General features: G+C 33.3%; 3 protein-coding genes across 4 annotated transcripts; 1 reads left to right on the forward strand and 2 right to left on the reverse strand.

Annotated features, from left to right (window-relative positions):
• Nucleotides 1-120: 120 nt before the first annotated feature.
• Nucleotides 121-3,170, reverse strand: LOC112518668. 2 transcript variants are annotated; one of them, XM_025126444.1, is made up of 8 exons: nucleotides 3,064-3,170; nucleotides 2,804-2,899; nucleotides 2,405-2,472; nucleotides 2,223-2,295; nucleotides 1,770-1,882; nucleotides 1,575-1,676; nucleotides 615-714; nucleotides 121-521 (listed from the first exon to the last, which is right to left on the reverse strand). In XM_025126444.1, the coding sequence occupies exons 2-8, from the start codon at nucleotides 2,885-2,887 to the stop codon at nucleotides 345-347; spliced, it is 717 nt and encodes a 238-aa protein (XP_024982212.1). In that variant the 5' UTR covers nucleotides 2,888-2,899; nucleotides 3,064-3,170; the 3' UTR covers nucleotides 121-344. The 2 variants fall into 2 exon arrangements, with proteins under 2 accessions (XP_024982212.1, XP_024982213.1); XM_025126445.1 differs by having other exon boundaries at nucleotides 2,405-2,701; nucleotides 3,064-3,163.
• Nucleotides 3,171-4,258: 1,088 nt separating this feature from the next.
• On the forward strand, nucleotides 4,259-9,505 carry LOC112518667 (deoxyhypusine hydroxylase). The gene is made up of 7 exons (XM_025126443.1): nucleotides 4,259-4,513; nucleotides 5,569-5,702; nucleotides 5,824-6,056; nucleotides 6,673-6,811; nucleotides 6,898-7,024; nucleotides 8,374-8,492; nucleotides 9,139-9,505. Exons 1-7 carry the CDS (start codon nucleotides 4,354-4,356, stop codon nucleotides 9,178-9,180), a joined length of 954 nt encoding a protein of 317 aa, XP_024982211.1. The 5' UTR covers nucleotides 4,259-4,353; the 3' UTR covers nucleotides 9,181-9,505.
• Nucleotides 9,506-12,203: 2,698 nt separating this feature from the next.
• On the reverse strand, nucleotides 12,204-14,135 carry LOC112518517 (cytochrome b561 domain-containing protein At4g18260-like). The gene is made up of 4 exons (XM_025126236.1): nucleotides 13,880-14,135; nucleotides 13,642-13,779; nucleotides 12,990-13,138; nucleotides 12,204-12,768 (listed from the first exon to the last, which is right to left on the reverse strand). Exons 1-4 carry the CDS (start codon nucleotides 13,901-13,903, stop codon nucleotides 12,462-12,464), a joined length of 618 nt encoding a protein of 205 aa, XP_024982004.1. The 5' UTR covers nucleotides 13,904-14,135; the 3' UTR covers nucleotides 12,204-12,461.
• Between the last annotated feature and the right edge of the window lie 5,085 nt (nucleotides 14,136-19,220).

Raw genomic sequence — 19,220 nt, forward strand, 5'->3', positions numbered from 1 at the left:
ATAATGATAATGATAATGATAATGATAATGATAATGATTTTGATTACCTCACATCAACAATCTAGTGCGGTTTCAAAAATTTGGAACGGTTAAAGAGAGCGTAATTCTTGGTTTCAACCATTATCGAATCAAAAACCGAACCATTTACACTTTTGATTAAGCCGAAACTCCAAATTTATCGTGACAACATCCGAAAGGAATACACATAACGAACTTCCCAAAAACCGACAAGTTTTCCATGCCGAATATGCCTAGTCTCCTCAATTTTCTTTCGTTTATCAAATTCTTTTTAAGGGTTTCATCTTCAAGAAACGAAGCTTTGGCTAAAACTACCAAACCGGACTTCAAGTCGCTTTAATAAGAAGAACCACCATGACGAAGATACACATCATTACAACCATCACGAGCCATGTGAAGCATGAAGTCTTGAAACTCTCGTTGTATATAGCCGTAGACTGCTTATTGACTCGCCCGGTGCTTGCCAAGCTATGTTCAACTGCTTTTTCGGTTGAATCAAGAATCTGCACTCAAATTGCGAGCCGAATTTTAATACCAAAAGGTCTAGGCGAACCTCAAACGTAAATGAGATTGGAGTACGACTTCTAACAACTTACTCTCTCGGTATTTTGTATGGATTTGTTCATCATAAGACTACTCTCTTTGAGTTGCCGCGCCAAACCCACCATTTCATCTGTCAAATCTTCTTGAAGCTTCCTATTAAAAGAAAAAAAACGACCATTTGTGCTCCATAGATTAGACATTGTCTTCAGGGAAATAGTCGCTCTACTCTTTGAGGTGTAGGTCAGGTTTGCGTACATCTCAACCCGCGACCCCACCTTCGTGTAGGATATATTGGGCTTGTTTAGTTTGGTTTAGATGAGACATTGGTTTTTGTCTTATGGGAAACAATTGTTCTACTATATGGGGTGAATGTCACGTTTGCATACATCTCAACCTCCTAGAGCCCACCTTTAGATGAGATATACCGGGCTTATTTGGTTTAATTTGGTTCAGATAAGACATTGATTTTGTCTTCATGAAACAACACCTCTGCTATTTGGGATGGATGTTAGATTTGCATACATCTCAACCTCCCAGAACTCACCTTCACCTTCACCTTTAGATGTGATTTACTAGGTTTGTTTGGTTTAGATAAAATGTTGATTTTTGTCTTCAGGGTAAAATCCACTCTACTATTTAGGGTGGATTCAGGTCTATATACATCTCAAACCCCCAAACCCCACCTTCAGACGGGATATACTGTGCTTGTTTTGTTTGGTTAAGATTTTTTTGTCTTTTAGGGAAAAAGCCGCTCTACTATTTGGGGTGGATTTCAGGTTTGCATACATCTCAACTCTCAACCCCAAGGCCCCACCTTCATATTGGATATATCGGGCTTGTTTTGTTTGATTTAGATGAGATATTGGTTTTTATCTTCTGGGAAACAACCCCCCTACTATTTAGAATGGATGTCAGATCTGCATATATTTTCAACCTCCTGGACCCCACCTTCAGATGAGATATACTAGGTTTGTCTGGTTTAGATTAGATATTTGGTTTTAGGCATGAAGTACCTGTGTTTTGCAATATGTGATTGGGCTGCAGCATCCAATTTGACAGGAGATGATTCAGACGATTCAAAAGTATCTTGACCTCTGTGTTCAGCTGATGAAGGCCTGTTGAATCATGATGAAATAACTATGATCAAGAATTGAAATCGTAAGACAAAAAGCTAAATCAACAAGACTTTATATCTAGTTTATGCTCACACGAGTCTTCTTCTCAACCCCGGCGAAAGGGTGATACTTTCTTCTTCTTTTTTACCGATGTTTTCTTTGACAGATGTTTTAACTCTAAGCTCGTGATACGGTACAGTATCCGACTGCCAAGAATGTTAACCAACATATAATTATATACCATCTAAGGTTTGTTTAGAAAACCATATATCGTGAATGAAGTTGAACAATTTGCAAAAAAGATGAAGGGTTCACATGTGAATAACTTGACCGAACACAAGAATTTGCAAAAAAGATGAAGGTTTCACATGTGAATAACTTGACTGAACACAAGAATTTGTTAAAAAGATGAAGGTTTCACATGTGAATAACTTGACTGAACACAAGAAAGTGTCACTTCATTATGAAGATCAGTCAAAACATCCATAAGATCAACTTCAGAAACAGAAATTGTAAATCCAGTGTAACAAATAGAAACATACACACCACAGAGCTAGCCAGTTTGGCTGCAATTGCTTCAATTTTATGCGAGTAATCATTCACCATAGCCTTTGAAACTCTACGGCACAAGATCAAAACTATAATCTTATCAGATTAAGCATTTTGTGCAACTCTCAGATGCCATAGAACACACAAACGAACTGACGAAGAAAGTAAAGAAATCGAGCCTGGGAAATCCTTCTGGAGTTTGCTCTGTGGCGAGTTCTTCCAACTGTTCTCTTAAAGTAGCAACATACTGCAAAAATAACCAAAGTATTACACATTCATAACCAAATATCACAAAAGAATCTCCACAACCCATAATCTGAAATCACTAATGGCACTAAAAATGAAGAACAAAATCGAAATTGTGCTTCAAAACTCCATAATTTTGCATCTGACTTAGAGAAACAAGAAATCCACAAGTTACAGGCATAATTCTGTGGCAAACAAGATCCCCAGATCAAATTCATACAAGTGTGAACCTACATTTCCCAAATCCACAACTCATGTGATTCATATAGATGTAAATTGAAATGGGGGATTAACGATAGCAAGAAACTATAACCGATGTTTAGAAGACGTACGTGAACAAGCTTGATTTTATTTTGTTGCCGTGGAGCAGTTGCTAGCAATCTTCTCAGATTGATTTCGGTTTTACTCAAACCCATCCTCAAAAAACCCTACAAAATTCATTTCTCTCTCCTTATAATTGTTTTTCCAAATCGAACGCTTAGGAACACGCACAAAACGCGACGAAAAGAGAAATCTGATTATGATCATAGCATCGGATCTGATCGGATCATCAAAGAGAAGTTGTAATCAAAGAGGATTTTAATTCACGTACCTTTAGGGTTTGACGACAAACGAATTTCAGTGGATTGTGTGCTGTGTTCTTTGATTCTTGCACGTATCGTTACTCGAATTGCCATTAAACGATTATCGCCGGTGGCCGATTTTGCTCCGATGACTGATTCGGAATATATTTCGGTTGTTTTGTTTCATCATTTTATACTGTCCAGGAAGGACCCTTCATCTATGGGTATTTTACCAAAAAGACCTTGAACTATTGTTAGGTGTTTGTTAACTTTAAATTTTTGAATAATCTCCGATCCAACTTCAAAAGTGGTTCGGAAAAAAGCAGATATTAAATATAAAATCTAATATCATCCTACGGTTAACTTTGATTAAGGGGTCGTTTACCTAAACATTTACCCGGTAAGCACTTACATGTAAAATTCAACATTATCGTTTACTTACCAGATGATATGGTAAGGACCAAAAATCTTACCTGATAAGTGCAAGAGAAAGACCAAGAGTTTTACCCGTTAAGTGATGACGACGACTCTTACCACGGTAAGCACTTACCAAGTAAATTGTTGCATATGATACCATTTTGATAGATTAAAATTTTAGCCGATAAGTAAATGATAGTGTTAAATTTAACCGGTAAGCTCTTACCGGGTAATTGTTTGGTAAAAGGCCCCTAAGACGTTATTTCTATCATTTTGGTATAAATGAAACTACATTTAAAAAAATTAGTTACATTTTTAACGTTTGCATTATTGGATGACTTTTTTAACCCTTCCATATGCTTCGTCGTCCTCTATATACATTAAATCCATTGGGATGGGTACAAATGAGAACACGAACATTTCACGAAAGTGCGAGAACACTCATATCACATGTAATAATACACGTGAGGCGACTTGCGGTTGGTGGTGTGTGAGCAATTTGGCTCACGCCAAAGGTTGCCTCACCTCTAATTCAGTATCGCATGTGATATGAACGTTCTGACGTTTATATAATACAATAACGTTCTCGTTTTAACTCTCTCTTATATCTACCTTTTCAAAGAACAAAAAATTTGTCAAATTTGAAGTAGAAGTGTACGATATTTTGTGACTTATTATGAGTGAAATGTGAATTGTTTAGGACATAAGTAGCATTTTTCAAAAGTAAAAGGACCAAATCAGAAAATATACGATGGCTGCAATCGTAAGCCAACTTAAATGCTATCCCGCAGTATTTGGCCCAACACGCTGAATTCGTTGCAAAAGTTAGGGTTTTGGCAATTCGATCTCTCCACTTTACCTCCATTTTTTTTAAAATTACAAGCTTTAAGCTCAAGTTGGAAATGGCGGTTGATGGAAATTCGTTCGAAGTCACTCCTGAGACAGAGAAATTTCTTTGCGAGCGATTATTGGACCAAACGCAACCGATTTCGGAGCGGTTCAGAGTCCTCTTCTCTCTCCGGAATCTGCGAGGTCCTGCTCCTCGCAATGCTTTAATACTTGGTCTGTTCACTCTCTACCTCTCTCCGTCTGTTCAATAATTTACGTGGGTTTTATTCTCTCTACGATAATTTTTTTTGCTTTGGAGATGATTATGAACTGTGCTTGATTATGACCCTACTTCGAACTTAAACACTTAAACTGGCGACCTTATAAGTAGCATTGATGGTTTGAAGTTTTCCTTCAGCAATTGTTGGTAAGAACGTGAGCAATGATTGCATGATTTCAGTAATGATGCTGAATTATTGATCTAAATCTCCAGCATATTATTCTGAGAGAGAAGAAAAGGGAATACATTTATGAGGGTATGATGTGTTTGCAGGAAGAGAAATGTTGAATTTACCTTGTACAAAGTTATTTTTGCCTCCTGTATTTCATGGAAGTTAATCGAAGTTTACGACAGTAGTTTTTTAGCATAAAAAATCACTATCTTGCATGCTTTGTGTGATGAGTCTTTGTTTGTTAGCAGCTTAGTGAGGTTGATGAGACTTGCAGCTTATTCGGTCAGCTCTGCATGACTGTTTGGTAATGGTTGGTAGTGGTTTAATGACATAGAAAGTGTCTTCTTCAGCGAGCTTCTAGGGGGAGCTTTATGCAGAAAACTTGGTTTTTCCCAAAACTCACCCTTCCCAATTAAAATACATGTTCATTCCATCTATGAAGCAAGCATCTCAAACAAAAACCTTCCCAATCTATACAGGCAGATTAATCCACACAGACAACTTTGTCGATACAGAACTTAATGGAAAACCAACCAAACAGCCCTTTAAGTCATCTTCTCCGAGAACTAGCCAACCGGACGGGTGAGAGGGGAAGAATTATGGAAGGTTTTAGGGTTCTAATTTGAGATGGGTAGTTTAGTACTTTGTCATTCTTGTTCCATCTGTCTGGTTTTTGTTCCACCGTTTTTGGTGATTTTTTCCCCATCTAGCCATGTTCAGTTCCAGTCTAACATCGCCCCTAAATTGGTGTGTCATGTTCTGTTTTGTCCCACTTACCAAGCGGACCCTCATAGTCTTAATAATAGTTTTAAGAGAGATAACTTTTTTCTATTGCAGCAACAAGAGATTCTTCGAATCTGTTGGCACATGAGGCTGCTTTTGCTTTGGGCCAAATGCAAGATGCCGATGCTATTCCTGCTTTGAAGCTTGTTCTCAATGATCTTTCTTTGCATCCTATCGTACGTCATGAGGTGGACTTTTCTCCGGCACTTGCATTCTTTCCCTTTGTTTTTCTATACTTTTCCAGCAATGCTTCTTATGTTTTGCTAATATTTCGGTTGTCTTTTGCTTGTATTACTTATTGACGAATAGGCTGCAGAAGCTCTTGGTGCTATAGGTTTAGAGAGTAATATTCCTCTTCTGAAGGACAGTTTGGATTCAGATCCGGCACAAGAGGTTAGGGAGACATGTGAATTAGCTCTTTCTCGAATTCAGGAGCTGAAGAATGCTGGTGATAATCATCAATCATCCACAACAGCGGCGTCGCCATTTCTGTCTGTTGATCCAGCTGCACCTGCTTCTTGCTCTTCTGTACATAAATTAAGGTTTGTTGCATAATGTGATAGGAATTTAAGTCTCGCCACAACTTTATATGCTGCTATGACAATCCGTCCCACATGGATAGAAAAGTATATATGTGATCGCCTTATAAGTTCAAAGTTGTGGGATACTAATAACTTTCACCATGGTTTTAAGTTGATTTTGAGGTTATTGAGCCAATATGCTCCGTTGGTCTAAGGGGCCGGGGGCGTCACATCTACCTCTTTGTCATAGGATATCCTTATAAATATCTTCCACCAACGGATAGGACAAGATGGGATAGATGAGAGTCAGATAGGTAGGTGAAAGAATTGTGGAAGGTTGTAGGGTTTTAAACTGACATTGGTAGTTTAGTAGTTTACCAATATCGTCCCATCTTCTTGATTTTTGTTCCACCTATTTTGGTGGGAAAAAAGATGCATTTTTGTCCCACATAGTCCTGTCCCAGTCTTATGTCGCGCCAAACATTGGACAACAAGTTTTTGTTCTGTCCTAGTCCGTGTACCAAACACACCCAAAAGAAGCTGATAATTTTGGGATGATGGGTCCATTTGTTATAAATCTTCACGAAACAAGGTTTGATCATTGATGATATATCTAGCCGACTTTGATTTCATACAGGGAAGTCATTTTAAATGAAGAAAAGGGTATGTATGAGAGATATGGAGCTCTTTTTGGACTACGAAATCATGGAGGTGATGAAGCAGTTGCTGCCGTAATAGAATCTTTAAATGCAAAAAGTGCTTTATTACGACATGAGGTTGACAACGAGCTTCTTTCTTAAATCATGATTCTGTTACCTCATATCCTCCTTTATGTAGGCTAACTATTTTCCTGGGATTTCAGGTTGCGTATGTCTTGGGGCAGTTGCAAAACAAATCTGCTTCAGATGCACTCTCGAGGATACTTAAAGATGTGAATGAGCATCCTATGGTTAGACATGAAGCTGCTGAGGCTCTGGGTTCTATTGCAGGTTTGATTACTTACTGTATATCTGGTGCAAAACATAGTGTCAAACTAGATTGAGGTTGCATTGTGGTTAATGTTAGAATGTGTATACAATAGAACCTAACATTAGGTACATTTAGGGTGTGTTTGGTATCCAGATAGGACAAAACAGTTGTTCGGCGTTTGGTAAACACTAAGACAAAGCTGTAGAGGACGGAACAGATAAGATGACCAATTTACTCATGATGGGTTGTTTATATATTTTGATTAATTTATTAAGTTATAATAAAATAAATATTTTTTATAAGAAAATATATCATCAGAAAGTTTTCGTCAAGACAATTAAAATGACACTAAAATAAAACTTTATGTAGTTTTCAGTTTATAGCTTTTCTATATATATTTTTTTATTGTTAATATTTAATAAATTACATAAATTAATCAAAATAAAGAAACCGTATAAGTTGGTTCGCGAAATGGAATTTGGTGGAATTGGATCCATCAAAGGAATTTGACTTTGAAGGAATTGGAATGGAATTTATGGAATTTTACCACGCTTTTGGTTCGATGGAAAGAAATGGAATTCAATTTCTTCACTTATGCCAAGGAATGATGGATTCTTTAATTTGTGGAATTCAATGGAATTCAAAGGATTCCTACATTTCATTATGTGAACCACACATAGGATTTGGAATTTTGTCAAAGGAATTATCCATTCCAATTCCTTCAAAATCCATGAACCAAATACCCTCTAATATTTTGAGGACAGTAAAGTAAAAGTTTAAAGAGCATAAAATACTATAAATAAAATTTAAAGAATGAATAAAATGTAAAGAGAGAGACGTATTTGATGTTTTAAAATAGAATTAGGCTTTATTTTGAGGTTATATAGGTAAAATATAAGTCCGTTCCATGGGGTGGAGGTGGAACACCTCTGTTCCACTTTGTTACCTCTGTTCCACATAGTAGTCCTGTCAAACGTGGAACAGTGATCCCTATTCTGTTTTTAACTGTCCATAGTAGCAAACACATCCTGAGGCTATACTTGATAAACTAGTTGTTGGTTGATAAGCTAAGTGACAATATAAAATGATCTAAAAGTATATATTGAAAACTCAATTGGAAAAGTAGTAAGGGGTATATTTGGAAAAAAGTGGTAAAAAATACTTGGAGCTTATTGAAACGTTACTTGAAGTATGTTTTTAGAAAGCTAGTTTATGACTAACCAAACGAGGCTTTTTCAATAAATCTAAACAATAAGCTAGCTTATGGTTGCCAAATACGTTCTTAGTGTTTCCAGAAAGTTAATTCCTACTTCAAAATTTTGATATTCTTATGAGTTTGACACGGTTTTCATTTTTGTTGTGTTAATAGATGACCAATGTATCTCTCTACTTGAAGAATTTTCCAAGGACCCAGAGCCCATTGTTTCACAGAGCTGTGAAGTTGCTCTAAGCATGCTGGATTTTGAACGATCCGGCAAATCATTTGAGGTAATCCAAGATATGATTAAATGAGAAACTGTATCATTTTCGTAATGGTTGGTTGTTTGGTTGGTTTTCCATTAAGTTCTATATGGATAAAGTTGTTTGTGTGTATTAATCTATCTAATATAGATTGGGAATGTTTTTGTTTTGGGAGGGGTTCTTAATAGATGGAAGGAGCTTGTTTTTTAACTAGGAGGGACATGTTTGGAAAAAACTTGGTTTTCTGCATAAAGCTCTCCCTCTTAGAAGCTTTTACCAAATAAGGTGCTATTTGGTTGGTTTTTCATCAAGTCCTGTATGGATAAAACAGTCTATGTGGATTAATCAATCTGTATAGATTGAAAGTTTTGTTTGAGTGAATTTTTGGAGCGTGTTTTTTAATTAGGAGGGGCAGATTTGGAAAAAAAAACTTTGCTTTCTGCATAACAACCAACGCTAGAAGCTTATTGAAAAAACCACTTTCTGTGTCATTAAACCACTACCAAACAATCATGTATATCTAACCGTGTAAACTGTGAGTCACATTAAGCTCATTAAGATGTTAACAAACAAGCCCTAAGCCACTTCTATATCATTTAGCCATTACCGAACAGTCATGTTTAGCTGACGAAGCTACTATCAGAAAGACCCTAATCTACTCTTTTTTTTTCAGTACCTCTTTATGCAGGCACCTCAATTACAGGAGGCAACATGATGGTTTCAACTTCTCATTGTGTTTTTCTGCCATTTCTCTGAGCTATTTGTGGGCTTGACCCTGATGATTGGTGATACCTTCATTCTTGTAAAGCAAATATCGCGCATACCCGACTTGAATGTGTATTATGATCATATAACTTTATAAATGTAGGGTTCTCGAGAGTATGATAATTTACTACGCGGTAGACCCCCTACCGAATGCTTAGAAAGTTGAATCTTTTTTTCGGTACGCATGCAACTTGATTACTCGGATATTTTAGGTGTAAATGACATACATTTTTCTTTTCGGGATAATTTTATAGAATATAATCTATAGTTGGTTTTCGAGATCTGTTATTATTTCAACAAGCCTACAAAAGTAAGGCTCAAACCAGTTTTTGAGCCTTACTTTTGTAGGCTCGTTTGTATAAAGCTTTGATACTTGCTTTTACAAGCTCGGTTTGGCTTGGCTTTTGTAGGCTCTTATCTCATTGGTAGTATATCTGCTAACTAAGGCTTTTTTTTGTTAATTAGGGGTAAAAACAATAAAGTGATCAATGAAAAATGGTAGATTAGTGATTGACCCTTTATTTGTATACGGCAAATAAACTCGTACTCGTATTTTGTGAGGATTGAATCCCTGACCTCTTGGATCTTGGTTATATAAGCTTGTCGAGTGCTATTAGGCGCATGGCAAACGAGCAAGCTCTAAGTCATTAATTAATACGCTTTTGCCCAAGTTTTTTGACGATTTTTGTTTGTTTATTCTAGAATAAATGGTAAAGTGGTCTGGTTGAACATGTTAAAATGGGTTCGAACCAAAATAGTAAAATTTTAAGATTGGTTGGGTGGACTGGGTTGACCCGTCAATATTTTTTTCTCTGTTGTTTTTCAAAATTTATAAATGATATAATTAAAAAAACTATTATTAAAACAATGGTACAATTTTTTTAGAGTAAATTGCAAAAAGTAAAATGACCTTTACACTTTTTTAGCACTACCATAGGGTTTTTTTTTTTGCAAAAAAAGGTTTTATAAGGACCCAATCCAAAAAAAACAAACCACAAGGACCAAAATTGCAATTTACTCTTTCTATTAATAAAACAATTCATATGTATTTGAACGATTCAACAACTCAATAGCCACAGATTGATGTTATATTATATCAATTAGTATGGGAACAGCGCATTGAGCAGTAGTATGCGTATTTTGATTAATAATCTGAAGATTGTCTATATAAATATATATTAATTGTTAATAGAATCATCAACAAATCATATTCAAATAATTCAAAAAAGTTAAATAAAATATAGTTAGTGAAAATTTAATATTTATATATATATATATATATATATATTGAGAGAGAGAGATTTGTTTAGTAATAAGAATGTAAAACTAAATAAAATGAGTAATAACAATGATGGGAATATTAAGGAATCTGATACAAACTCAAGAATAAAAAATATTTCACGTAAAGATATGTCTCCTTCAAAGGATGATGTACATGTATCATTTTTCATTCTCAACACACACCTTGACTTTAAAAACACAATAGTGAATAGACCAATTATACGATATGTAAAAAATTACATACCAAACTTAAAAGACTTCAAATCTTTATAACCCAATAGATAAAATTATAATGCAATCAAAATCACAACATGAACATACATAAAATTATAATACGACTAAACTTACGATAAAAACATACTTAAAAATATAATTCAATCAAAATCTTGATACAAACATACATAACATTATAATACACTATAAATTACAAAACAAACTTGCATAAAATTCTTACCTTAGATCATAATCATAAATTCCCACAACCCAAACTTGAAAACTTCAAATTTTCAAGACTTGATATATAAACGTTAAAGAACTCGAAAACCTGCAAACCAAAAAACGTTCAACATAAGTAAAAATTACAGTGAACTTGAATATTTTTTATCATTGATTAATACATAAGAGTTATATTGCAAACAAAAATCACGATACAAACATAAATAAAATTATAATGCAATCAAAATCATGAAACAAATCAATATAAAATTATTACTTTATATTGCAACAAAAAAAATCAAATATTGAACTTGAAAACTTCTTCAAATCTTCATGACATAATGCATAAAAACTATAATGCAATCTAAATAACGATACAAACATACATAAAATTACGGGAGAAGTGAAAAAATAAAAAAACCTATGAATATCATTAATAGTAAAATAGAAGAAAAACCAAAGAGAAAGAAAGTAAATTTATTGATGTATAGGATTGAGATAGAAGTTGAGAGGGTGTGAGAGAAAAACCAGTGATGGAGATAGAGAAAAATAGATTGAATGATGAACAATTCATGAAGAAGAGTTAGGGAAAATGAAAGAATTATGTTAAATGCAAACATAAATGAATAATCAATGTTTATAAAAATTAAAAAAAAAAGATTAAAAAATGATGAATAAAAAAAAAGATAAATAAGTTTCTAACCTTTAGAAGAAGCCAAGTCATCAACTTTGGTTTCTCCTTTAATATATATATATATATATATATATAGATTATGTTCCGGGTTACCTCCGATTTGGTTTTTCCGAGTTGGGTTATAAGTCGGTTTGTTGGGTTTTGTACACTCCTACTTTAAATCATTCTAACCAAGGGTCTGTTTTGCTAATGCTGAAAAATAAAAATGACAGGGAATGAAAATGAGAATGAATTTTCATTCCCCTGTTTAACCAGTAATAAAATTTTGGGCTTCAGGAGGAATGAACCTATTATATTATTGAACACCAACAGTTTTTTAATTTTCATTTCTATTAATTAATGCTTAATACCTCTAACCAAACACCCCTTACTGTTTATGTTTCTGGTATTACAATTTTTTTTAATTTCATCCATTTATTTGTCACCTCAACAAAGACGACCAATAAGATTAAATTGTCACCTTTATGGCTTTACATTACACAAATAGTGAACAGAAAAACAAGAAATGGGTCAATGAACATGAATCTTATATATAAAGAAAAAACATGATGTTACAAAGAGGGAAAAATTTCAATTTCAAATCATAAGTAGGAAATTGCTTTGAAAATGACAAGAAAATATCAAACAAGCAAAACCTTTGCAACTATCATCAAATAGTTAGGATACCACCCCACATTCAATGGGTTAATAAAAACAAATCCAAAAGAAACCAGTAAATCTCACGAATCTTTATTCTGTTTGATTGGTTTGAAGGCATTTGAACAACTCGACGTAGTAATTGCAGATTGAGAAAGATAAGATGTACACAGTCTTGCTTCCGATCAACATGAATCTTTATTCTGTTTGGTCAAAATCTCTCGGTTATTCGTTGGTTGTATTGTCGTCGTAGGCTCATTCCCCCGAACTACACCTTGCTTTTGTATGTACTCCCACTTCTCTTGAAATAAATACAAGAACCCGATGCATACGATTTCGGCTGTGAAAAATACGACCCAAGATTTTATACTTCTTGATGTTCTCCTTTGGTATGCTTGTAGCCCGGTGTATATATTGATGATTCCCATAACGGAAACGATGGTTCCTAGTACCCAATGTGCGAAAAACCATATATTTCGTCTCTTAGCCCCCCTGTTACGTGAAATCTATCTCAAACACGAAAATCAAACAAACTTGGTATATCCTACCTGGATGTGGGGTCTAGAGAGGGTAAGATGTACATAGACCTGACTTCTACTCCAAAGAGTAAAGCAGATTAAACCCCCGGATCGTGAAAAATGTGACAAAGAGAGAAATTCGGCTCAAAACACGATTTCAATAAATCTTTTTGGGTAAAATCGCTTGTTGTTTACCTTTCTGGACGTAGAAGCCCACTAATCGCTTGCAAGAATACAAGGCCGTAAAGTGCTACCCCGATTCTCCTATGCGTGTTGTTGAAAGCGTTGCTGAAATTCTTTAAAGACAATACCGCTCCCGCTGTTACAAGAATTACCGATAGCACCTGCAATGGGTAAAACCAGACAGAACAGATATCAGTATCACATACAAACCGCGCACAAATGCATTTCCTCATCGTCATTCAACCAAGGAGCCCAAAAATATGAAGGGATAAATCTTGATACATGCTAGTACTACCATGTGATACATGACCAGTTTTCATAGCTGAAACTAAGGACAGATCTGCATACATCACACACACGTTCAAACGCCATATCTGGTGGGATATACTAGGATTGTTTAGTTCGGTTTATAGTTAGAACTAGTACTTTTTTCTATTTCTAATATGGGAATACTTAAAAAGAACAAGAACAGTAAAGCTAGAAACTTTTAAACCAATATGTTTTCTTTCCCTTCAACTAGTATCATGACAATCATTACAATCTACTCTAATTTCTTAATAAACATCATTAAAGTTGAAAAAAGTAGGATTTATAAGGTAATTAACGATGTTAATCAAACGTAAAATGATTGGAAAAATGCATCAAATTAACCGAAAAAACTTGCCTGAGTAACAACATGGATAAAGAATATGATTCGGACCCTTCTTCCACGTTCTTCTCTATTCGACAATCTGATGGTCAAGATCCCAATAGGAATCAAGAAACCCATCGAAACCCAGAAAAGAAACCCGTGAACAACCAACTACAACGAAACCAGATCAAGATCGAACAAGTTAATGCAATGAAACCCTAAACCAGAAACCAGAAACACAGATAAACGAACGAAGGAGAAGGCGAAGAACCTGATGATGATCGTCTTTGACCATCTCTACGTCTTCTTCCGATGAGTTCTTGATCGAGACGAACCAGTAACGAGCTAGCGAAAAGAAGAACAAGAAGAATAAGCAGTAGTAAAGGGTTTTATCTTTGATGAAAGATTCTCCTGATATGTGGCTACAAAGTATGTGGGTGTGTATCCCTTGTTAGAAGCATGGAAATAGGGCAGTGGGGGGAAATCTTGGATCTTTCTGTTAATTAATCAAGATTTACATCTGATTGAACAAAAAGAAAGTTGAAAAGTGTGTTTTGTGGTATAAAGTTGATATCTTTGCATGGAGAATGATGGTTTCTTGAAGGGTTTTAAAGAGTTGGTGTAACAAAGAACCAAATGGTCCCATAGTAGATTAGATGATCTGAGAGGGGTCAGTCTTTTTAGACCACTTTTTTTCTGAAAAAAAATGGTGGAATTTTCAGAGCAAAATGGTCAGGATACAATGAGGATGTTTGAAAATACAAGAAGATAATGTCAAAGTGGATCTGTGAAATCTTCTGTTTTTCAACTCACCCACTAGTTAGTGCAATGCAGTGTAATAGAATCGGGTTTATAGGACACCAAAAATGTTTGAGGGTCTTGATATATAGATTACTTTATAGGACTCAAGTTTATAGGACCAATCACTTGTGTGTTTAATTTAAAGGTGTTGTAATAAGTTTATATGGATGCTCGTTACAACAAAATTGGGTTTATTGGACTAAATTATAAAACATCATATCTAAAAGCGTTATAATAGGTTTACATGACACTTTATGACGTTTTAACAAGTTTTTAAAGATGTTTTTAAAACGAAGTGTTGTGTTAGCTATTTTATAGTATGCTTTTGAGAACTGTCATATAAATTCATCTTTTTATAGGACACTTATGATTATAAGACACTTCTTCAAATAGTGTCGCATAAAATAGTTAATACGACATTTTTATTTTGAAAACGTCCTAAGAAATTGTTAAAACGTCTACAAATGTTTTATATAAATAAGACATTTTTTTTGGTTTGGTCCTATAAAGTATTTTATTAAGACGCTTAGATATTTTAGGCGTCCTAAAGACAATTTTATTGTAGTGCCTCTAAAAAGGTTTGTTGTAGTAAATTTATATAATGTTGTTAGGCTTCTTAAAAAACTGTCTTCAAACAAAGTCTCAACTTATCCCTTTTCCAAAAACGTCGTATAAATTTATTACAACACTTCTAGATATGACACGTAAATATCTGGTCTTATAAACTTAAGTCCTATAAAACAATTTCTTATAAACTTAAGTCATGTACCTAAAATGCCCTTGAAAAGCTCATGCAACTTTAGGGTTATAGAAAATGGAAATGTAGCAGTGATTGCATAAAAGTCACCTGTGGACCATCCTCACCAATAGAGCCACTTATTTCTCTTCAAACTGATCATTACTACTTTGAGACTCCATAAATCCTATGATTCCACCACATGCCTCTTTCATAATAAAAAGCTACAAGTCGTTAAGCTGTTTATATCCAACAAAAATAGATCTGTAGATATCGTTATGAGTTATTTGTTTACTTCTTAATAGTTTCATTAAGAAACAGTCTTTGAATCGTTAAGAGGTGAATTTTGTTTAGCATTCAACGCCTTGTTTTCGTTGTAAATAACTATCAAACAATTGTATTTCATTTTGCACTATATCATGAGAGCTTCTTAATCACTTTACACATAACTATTCAGCAACTACCAAATATGTATATTATAGAGGTATCTTTAAAGTGGACTAAAGGCCTGTAAAATCGTCTGATAAGTTTTTTTTTTATGGACTTCCATCGTTTCGTGGGATTTTTTAAAGTCTTTTTGTTTATTTCAAAGATCATTTTAAATTTTTTGATAGATTTCGATTTATTTTTTAGGTTTAGAGATTACAAGCATTAATTATATTATTAAAATATTATTTATTTGATATCAAGATTCTTATTGATGGAATATTAATTTAATTATTTAATATTAAATTAATATTATTTATTTATTTATTTAAAAAAATTGTTTTTGTTAATAATTTTTTGGAAGTATTCAATACTCAGAGATTTTTACTCTCTCATACTTTATCCATTTTGGAGAATCTCTTAGAGCAAAATTTTACCAAATTTTTTATTTTTTTTATTTTGGACAATTCATTGAAAATGATCCAAACAGGTTCTCAAATTTTTTTTTCCAGAAGTGGAGCATATAAACTCAAAATCTCTAGAAAGAATTACATTCAACTCCAACAAATATACAACATTAATTATATTATTAAAATATTTTGCACATATAATAAAATATTATTTTTTGCTAATAAACATTTAACAATAATGTTTGTTATTGATGGAAATATAATGAAGAAAATGTTTATCACTGATAATAATCATTAACGGTGAGTTCTCTTAATTTATAGAATTTTACTCTCTTTCATGTTTTCTGTATTTGAAGAAAGTTCTAGAAATCTATTTGAGTAAAATTTCCCTAAATCTCATTTTTCTCCATTTTTGGAAAATTTGTTCCAACTGATTATTCAAAGTTTTCCAAAAATGAAGAATATAACAAATTCTTTATTTTGAATATTACAACATTAATTATATTATTAAAATATTTTACTCGTATAATAAAATATTATTTCTCTCTCATTGACATTTAATATCAGTGTTTCTTATTGGTGAAAATATAATAAAAAAAATTCAGTCTCATAGTAATCATTTTAGGAAATTCTTCAAATTTCGAGAATTTCACCTCTCTTTACGGCATTTGTTGATTGGATATGCTCTAAGGGGCAGTTTGGTTGGTTTTTCATTAAGTCATGTATGGATAAAACTATATGTATATATTAATTTGTCTGTATAGATTGCGAAGACTTTTGTTTGGGAGGTTTTTTTTTTCATAAATGAAATAAGCATGTTTTTTAATTAGGAATTACAACTTTAAGAATTTTTTTTGGCTTTATGCATAAAGCTCTCCTAGAAGCTTACTGAATAAACCATTTTTTATATCATTAAATCACTACCAAATAGTCATGTATAGCTGACAGAATAAGTTGTGAGTTTCATTAAGCTCGTCAACTATATCTAGATTCTGTAACCAAAATGTAGGCTTTAAAGATAATCAGATATGATCACAACGGAAAAAATAAAATTTTCATCTATAAAAGTTACCTGATTTAAAAAAAATTAGAATAGTAAAACTCACAATTGGAACCGATGGCATGTAATCAGTTATTCAATACGAAACTAAACCATATGATGTTTAGAATTGTACCTTATGGTTTATAAGCAGGTAGGTTTCCTCTAGAGTGTTTCAAACACGAACATACTTTTACTCGAATAAAGTGGTAGCTTCAAACTCAAAGATCTTCAAGATTGTGTATGTGTTTTTAGCAAAGAGGAAAAACTTTTCTCAACATATATATATATATATATATATAGAGAGAGAGAGAGAGAGAGAGAGAGTTTGTTTCAAATACAACCCGTTGCATTTGTACAACCAATGCAACCCAATAAATTGAGATATTTATGGAAATGATGAGAGTTCATTTATTATGATTTGAATATTTATGAAAGATGAATATGGTTCATTAATTATGATCAATACTTTATATTATGAAACAATCATAACTTTTATGAAATCACATATTAATCAAATGAAATGGACGGTTGAGATTGAGTTGTATTGGTTGCACAAATGTCAAGGGTATAATAACCAACCTATATATATATATATATATGTATGTATGTATGAACCAATTCAAAGAAATTCTATTTTTGAAAATTAATCAAAACATTTAATTGATTTTTTAGAAAGAAATATTTAATTAAAATTAATTACCTAGTATATCAATTACCTAATATATATATATATATATATATCGTATTGTAAAGACGTATGTGAATCAAAGTGTATCATAGTGATAACATTCATAATGTTTCACGTGTATCACAATGTATTTTCTTTGTTTTATTATATGTATCATAGTGTGCATTTTTGTTATTTGCATTGCTTTACAAAGGGTATCATATTGTGAATCTTATATGTATATCTGGGTATCACAGTGAATATCGTTTGAAGGTATCACGGTGTGTATCTTGTGTTCACATAAAGTTCATCGGAATAAGATTCGCCGAAGAGAGGAGAGAGAATATTTATAAAATCCCTTAAAATTATCAAAATTATTAATTTTCTAATTTAATCTTTGATTTGTGGTTGAGATTGAATCTCACGATTACCACAAACAAAACAATTCTCATTTGATTAGGCTCATATATATATATATATATATATATATACACACACACACACACATATATAGGGGTCCATTCAAGGAATCAAGGAAGAACTAATTAGTTTGTAATAACTGTAAGATCTAATTTTAACCACAAATCAGTGGATAAATTAGAAAACTAATATTTTTGGTAATTTGACTTAAAATTATAATTAAAGAACATTTTAGGTATTTTATATTTTTTATCTCTCCTCTATCTATTTCTCTCTCCTACCTTCGGCCTCCAACGAACACTATGTAACACCCAAAATACACCAATTTGATACTCAAAACTCACCAAGTAAACTCTTGAGACCACTGTGATACCAATTGTGGTACCACTGTAATACCAACTATGATACCAAGTGTGGCGGGAATGGGGGAAGAGAGATAGGTAGTGAGGGGGTCATAGGGACAAAGATGAGGCTAGCTGCCGGGAATGATTACAAGTGGTGTTTAGTGGTCGATCATCAGAGACGGCTTCTTGGTCAGACAAGATGACCGGAGGAGATCACTAGAGTGGTGGTGGGTGCCGGAGAAGGCCACCAGATTTGGTCCCTTGTGGGTTCGTGTGCATATGTATATACATATATTAAAATAATTAAACTAATTAAAGTAAATTGGAATATTAAACTAATTAAAACAAATTAAATAATCAACACAATTAATTAATTTACCCTTTGTTTTATTTTAGTAAATAACATTAATTGTCTAAAATGATTGGCTCATATTGGACTTGAAAGTTCCCTCGTTGATTCGTCGCTGAAAGTTCTCTAGTTGATCTGTCACTGAATCTTTTCCCTCACTGATCCGTCGTTGAATCTGTTCCCTCGTTGAAAGTAACCCTGACAAATCCGTCGCTTATTTTCATCGTTGATAGCATTACCTACGAGCTTTTATCCGATGGACTATCAGCGACTGAAGACCCTTTTAGCGACGGAATTATGAGGGACTTTCCCTTGCTTATATTCTTATTTTTGAATGTCACAATTACCACAAACTATTTAGTTCTCATTTGATTAGGCATATATATATATATATATATATATATATATATATATATA

Source organism: Cynara cardunculus (assembly GCF_001531365.2).
Source record: "Cynara cardunculus var. scolymus isolate 2C chromosome LG 9, CcrdV1, whole genome shotgun sequence".
In the NCBI taxonomy this organism is placed as follows: Eukaryota; Viridiplantae; Streptophyta; class Magnoliopsida; order Asterales; family Asteraceae; genus Cynara; species Cynara cardunculus.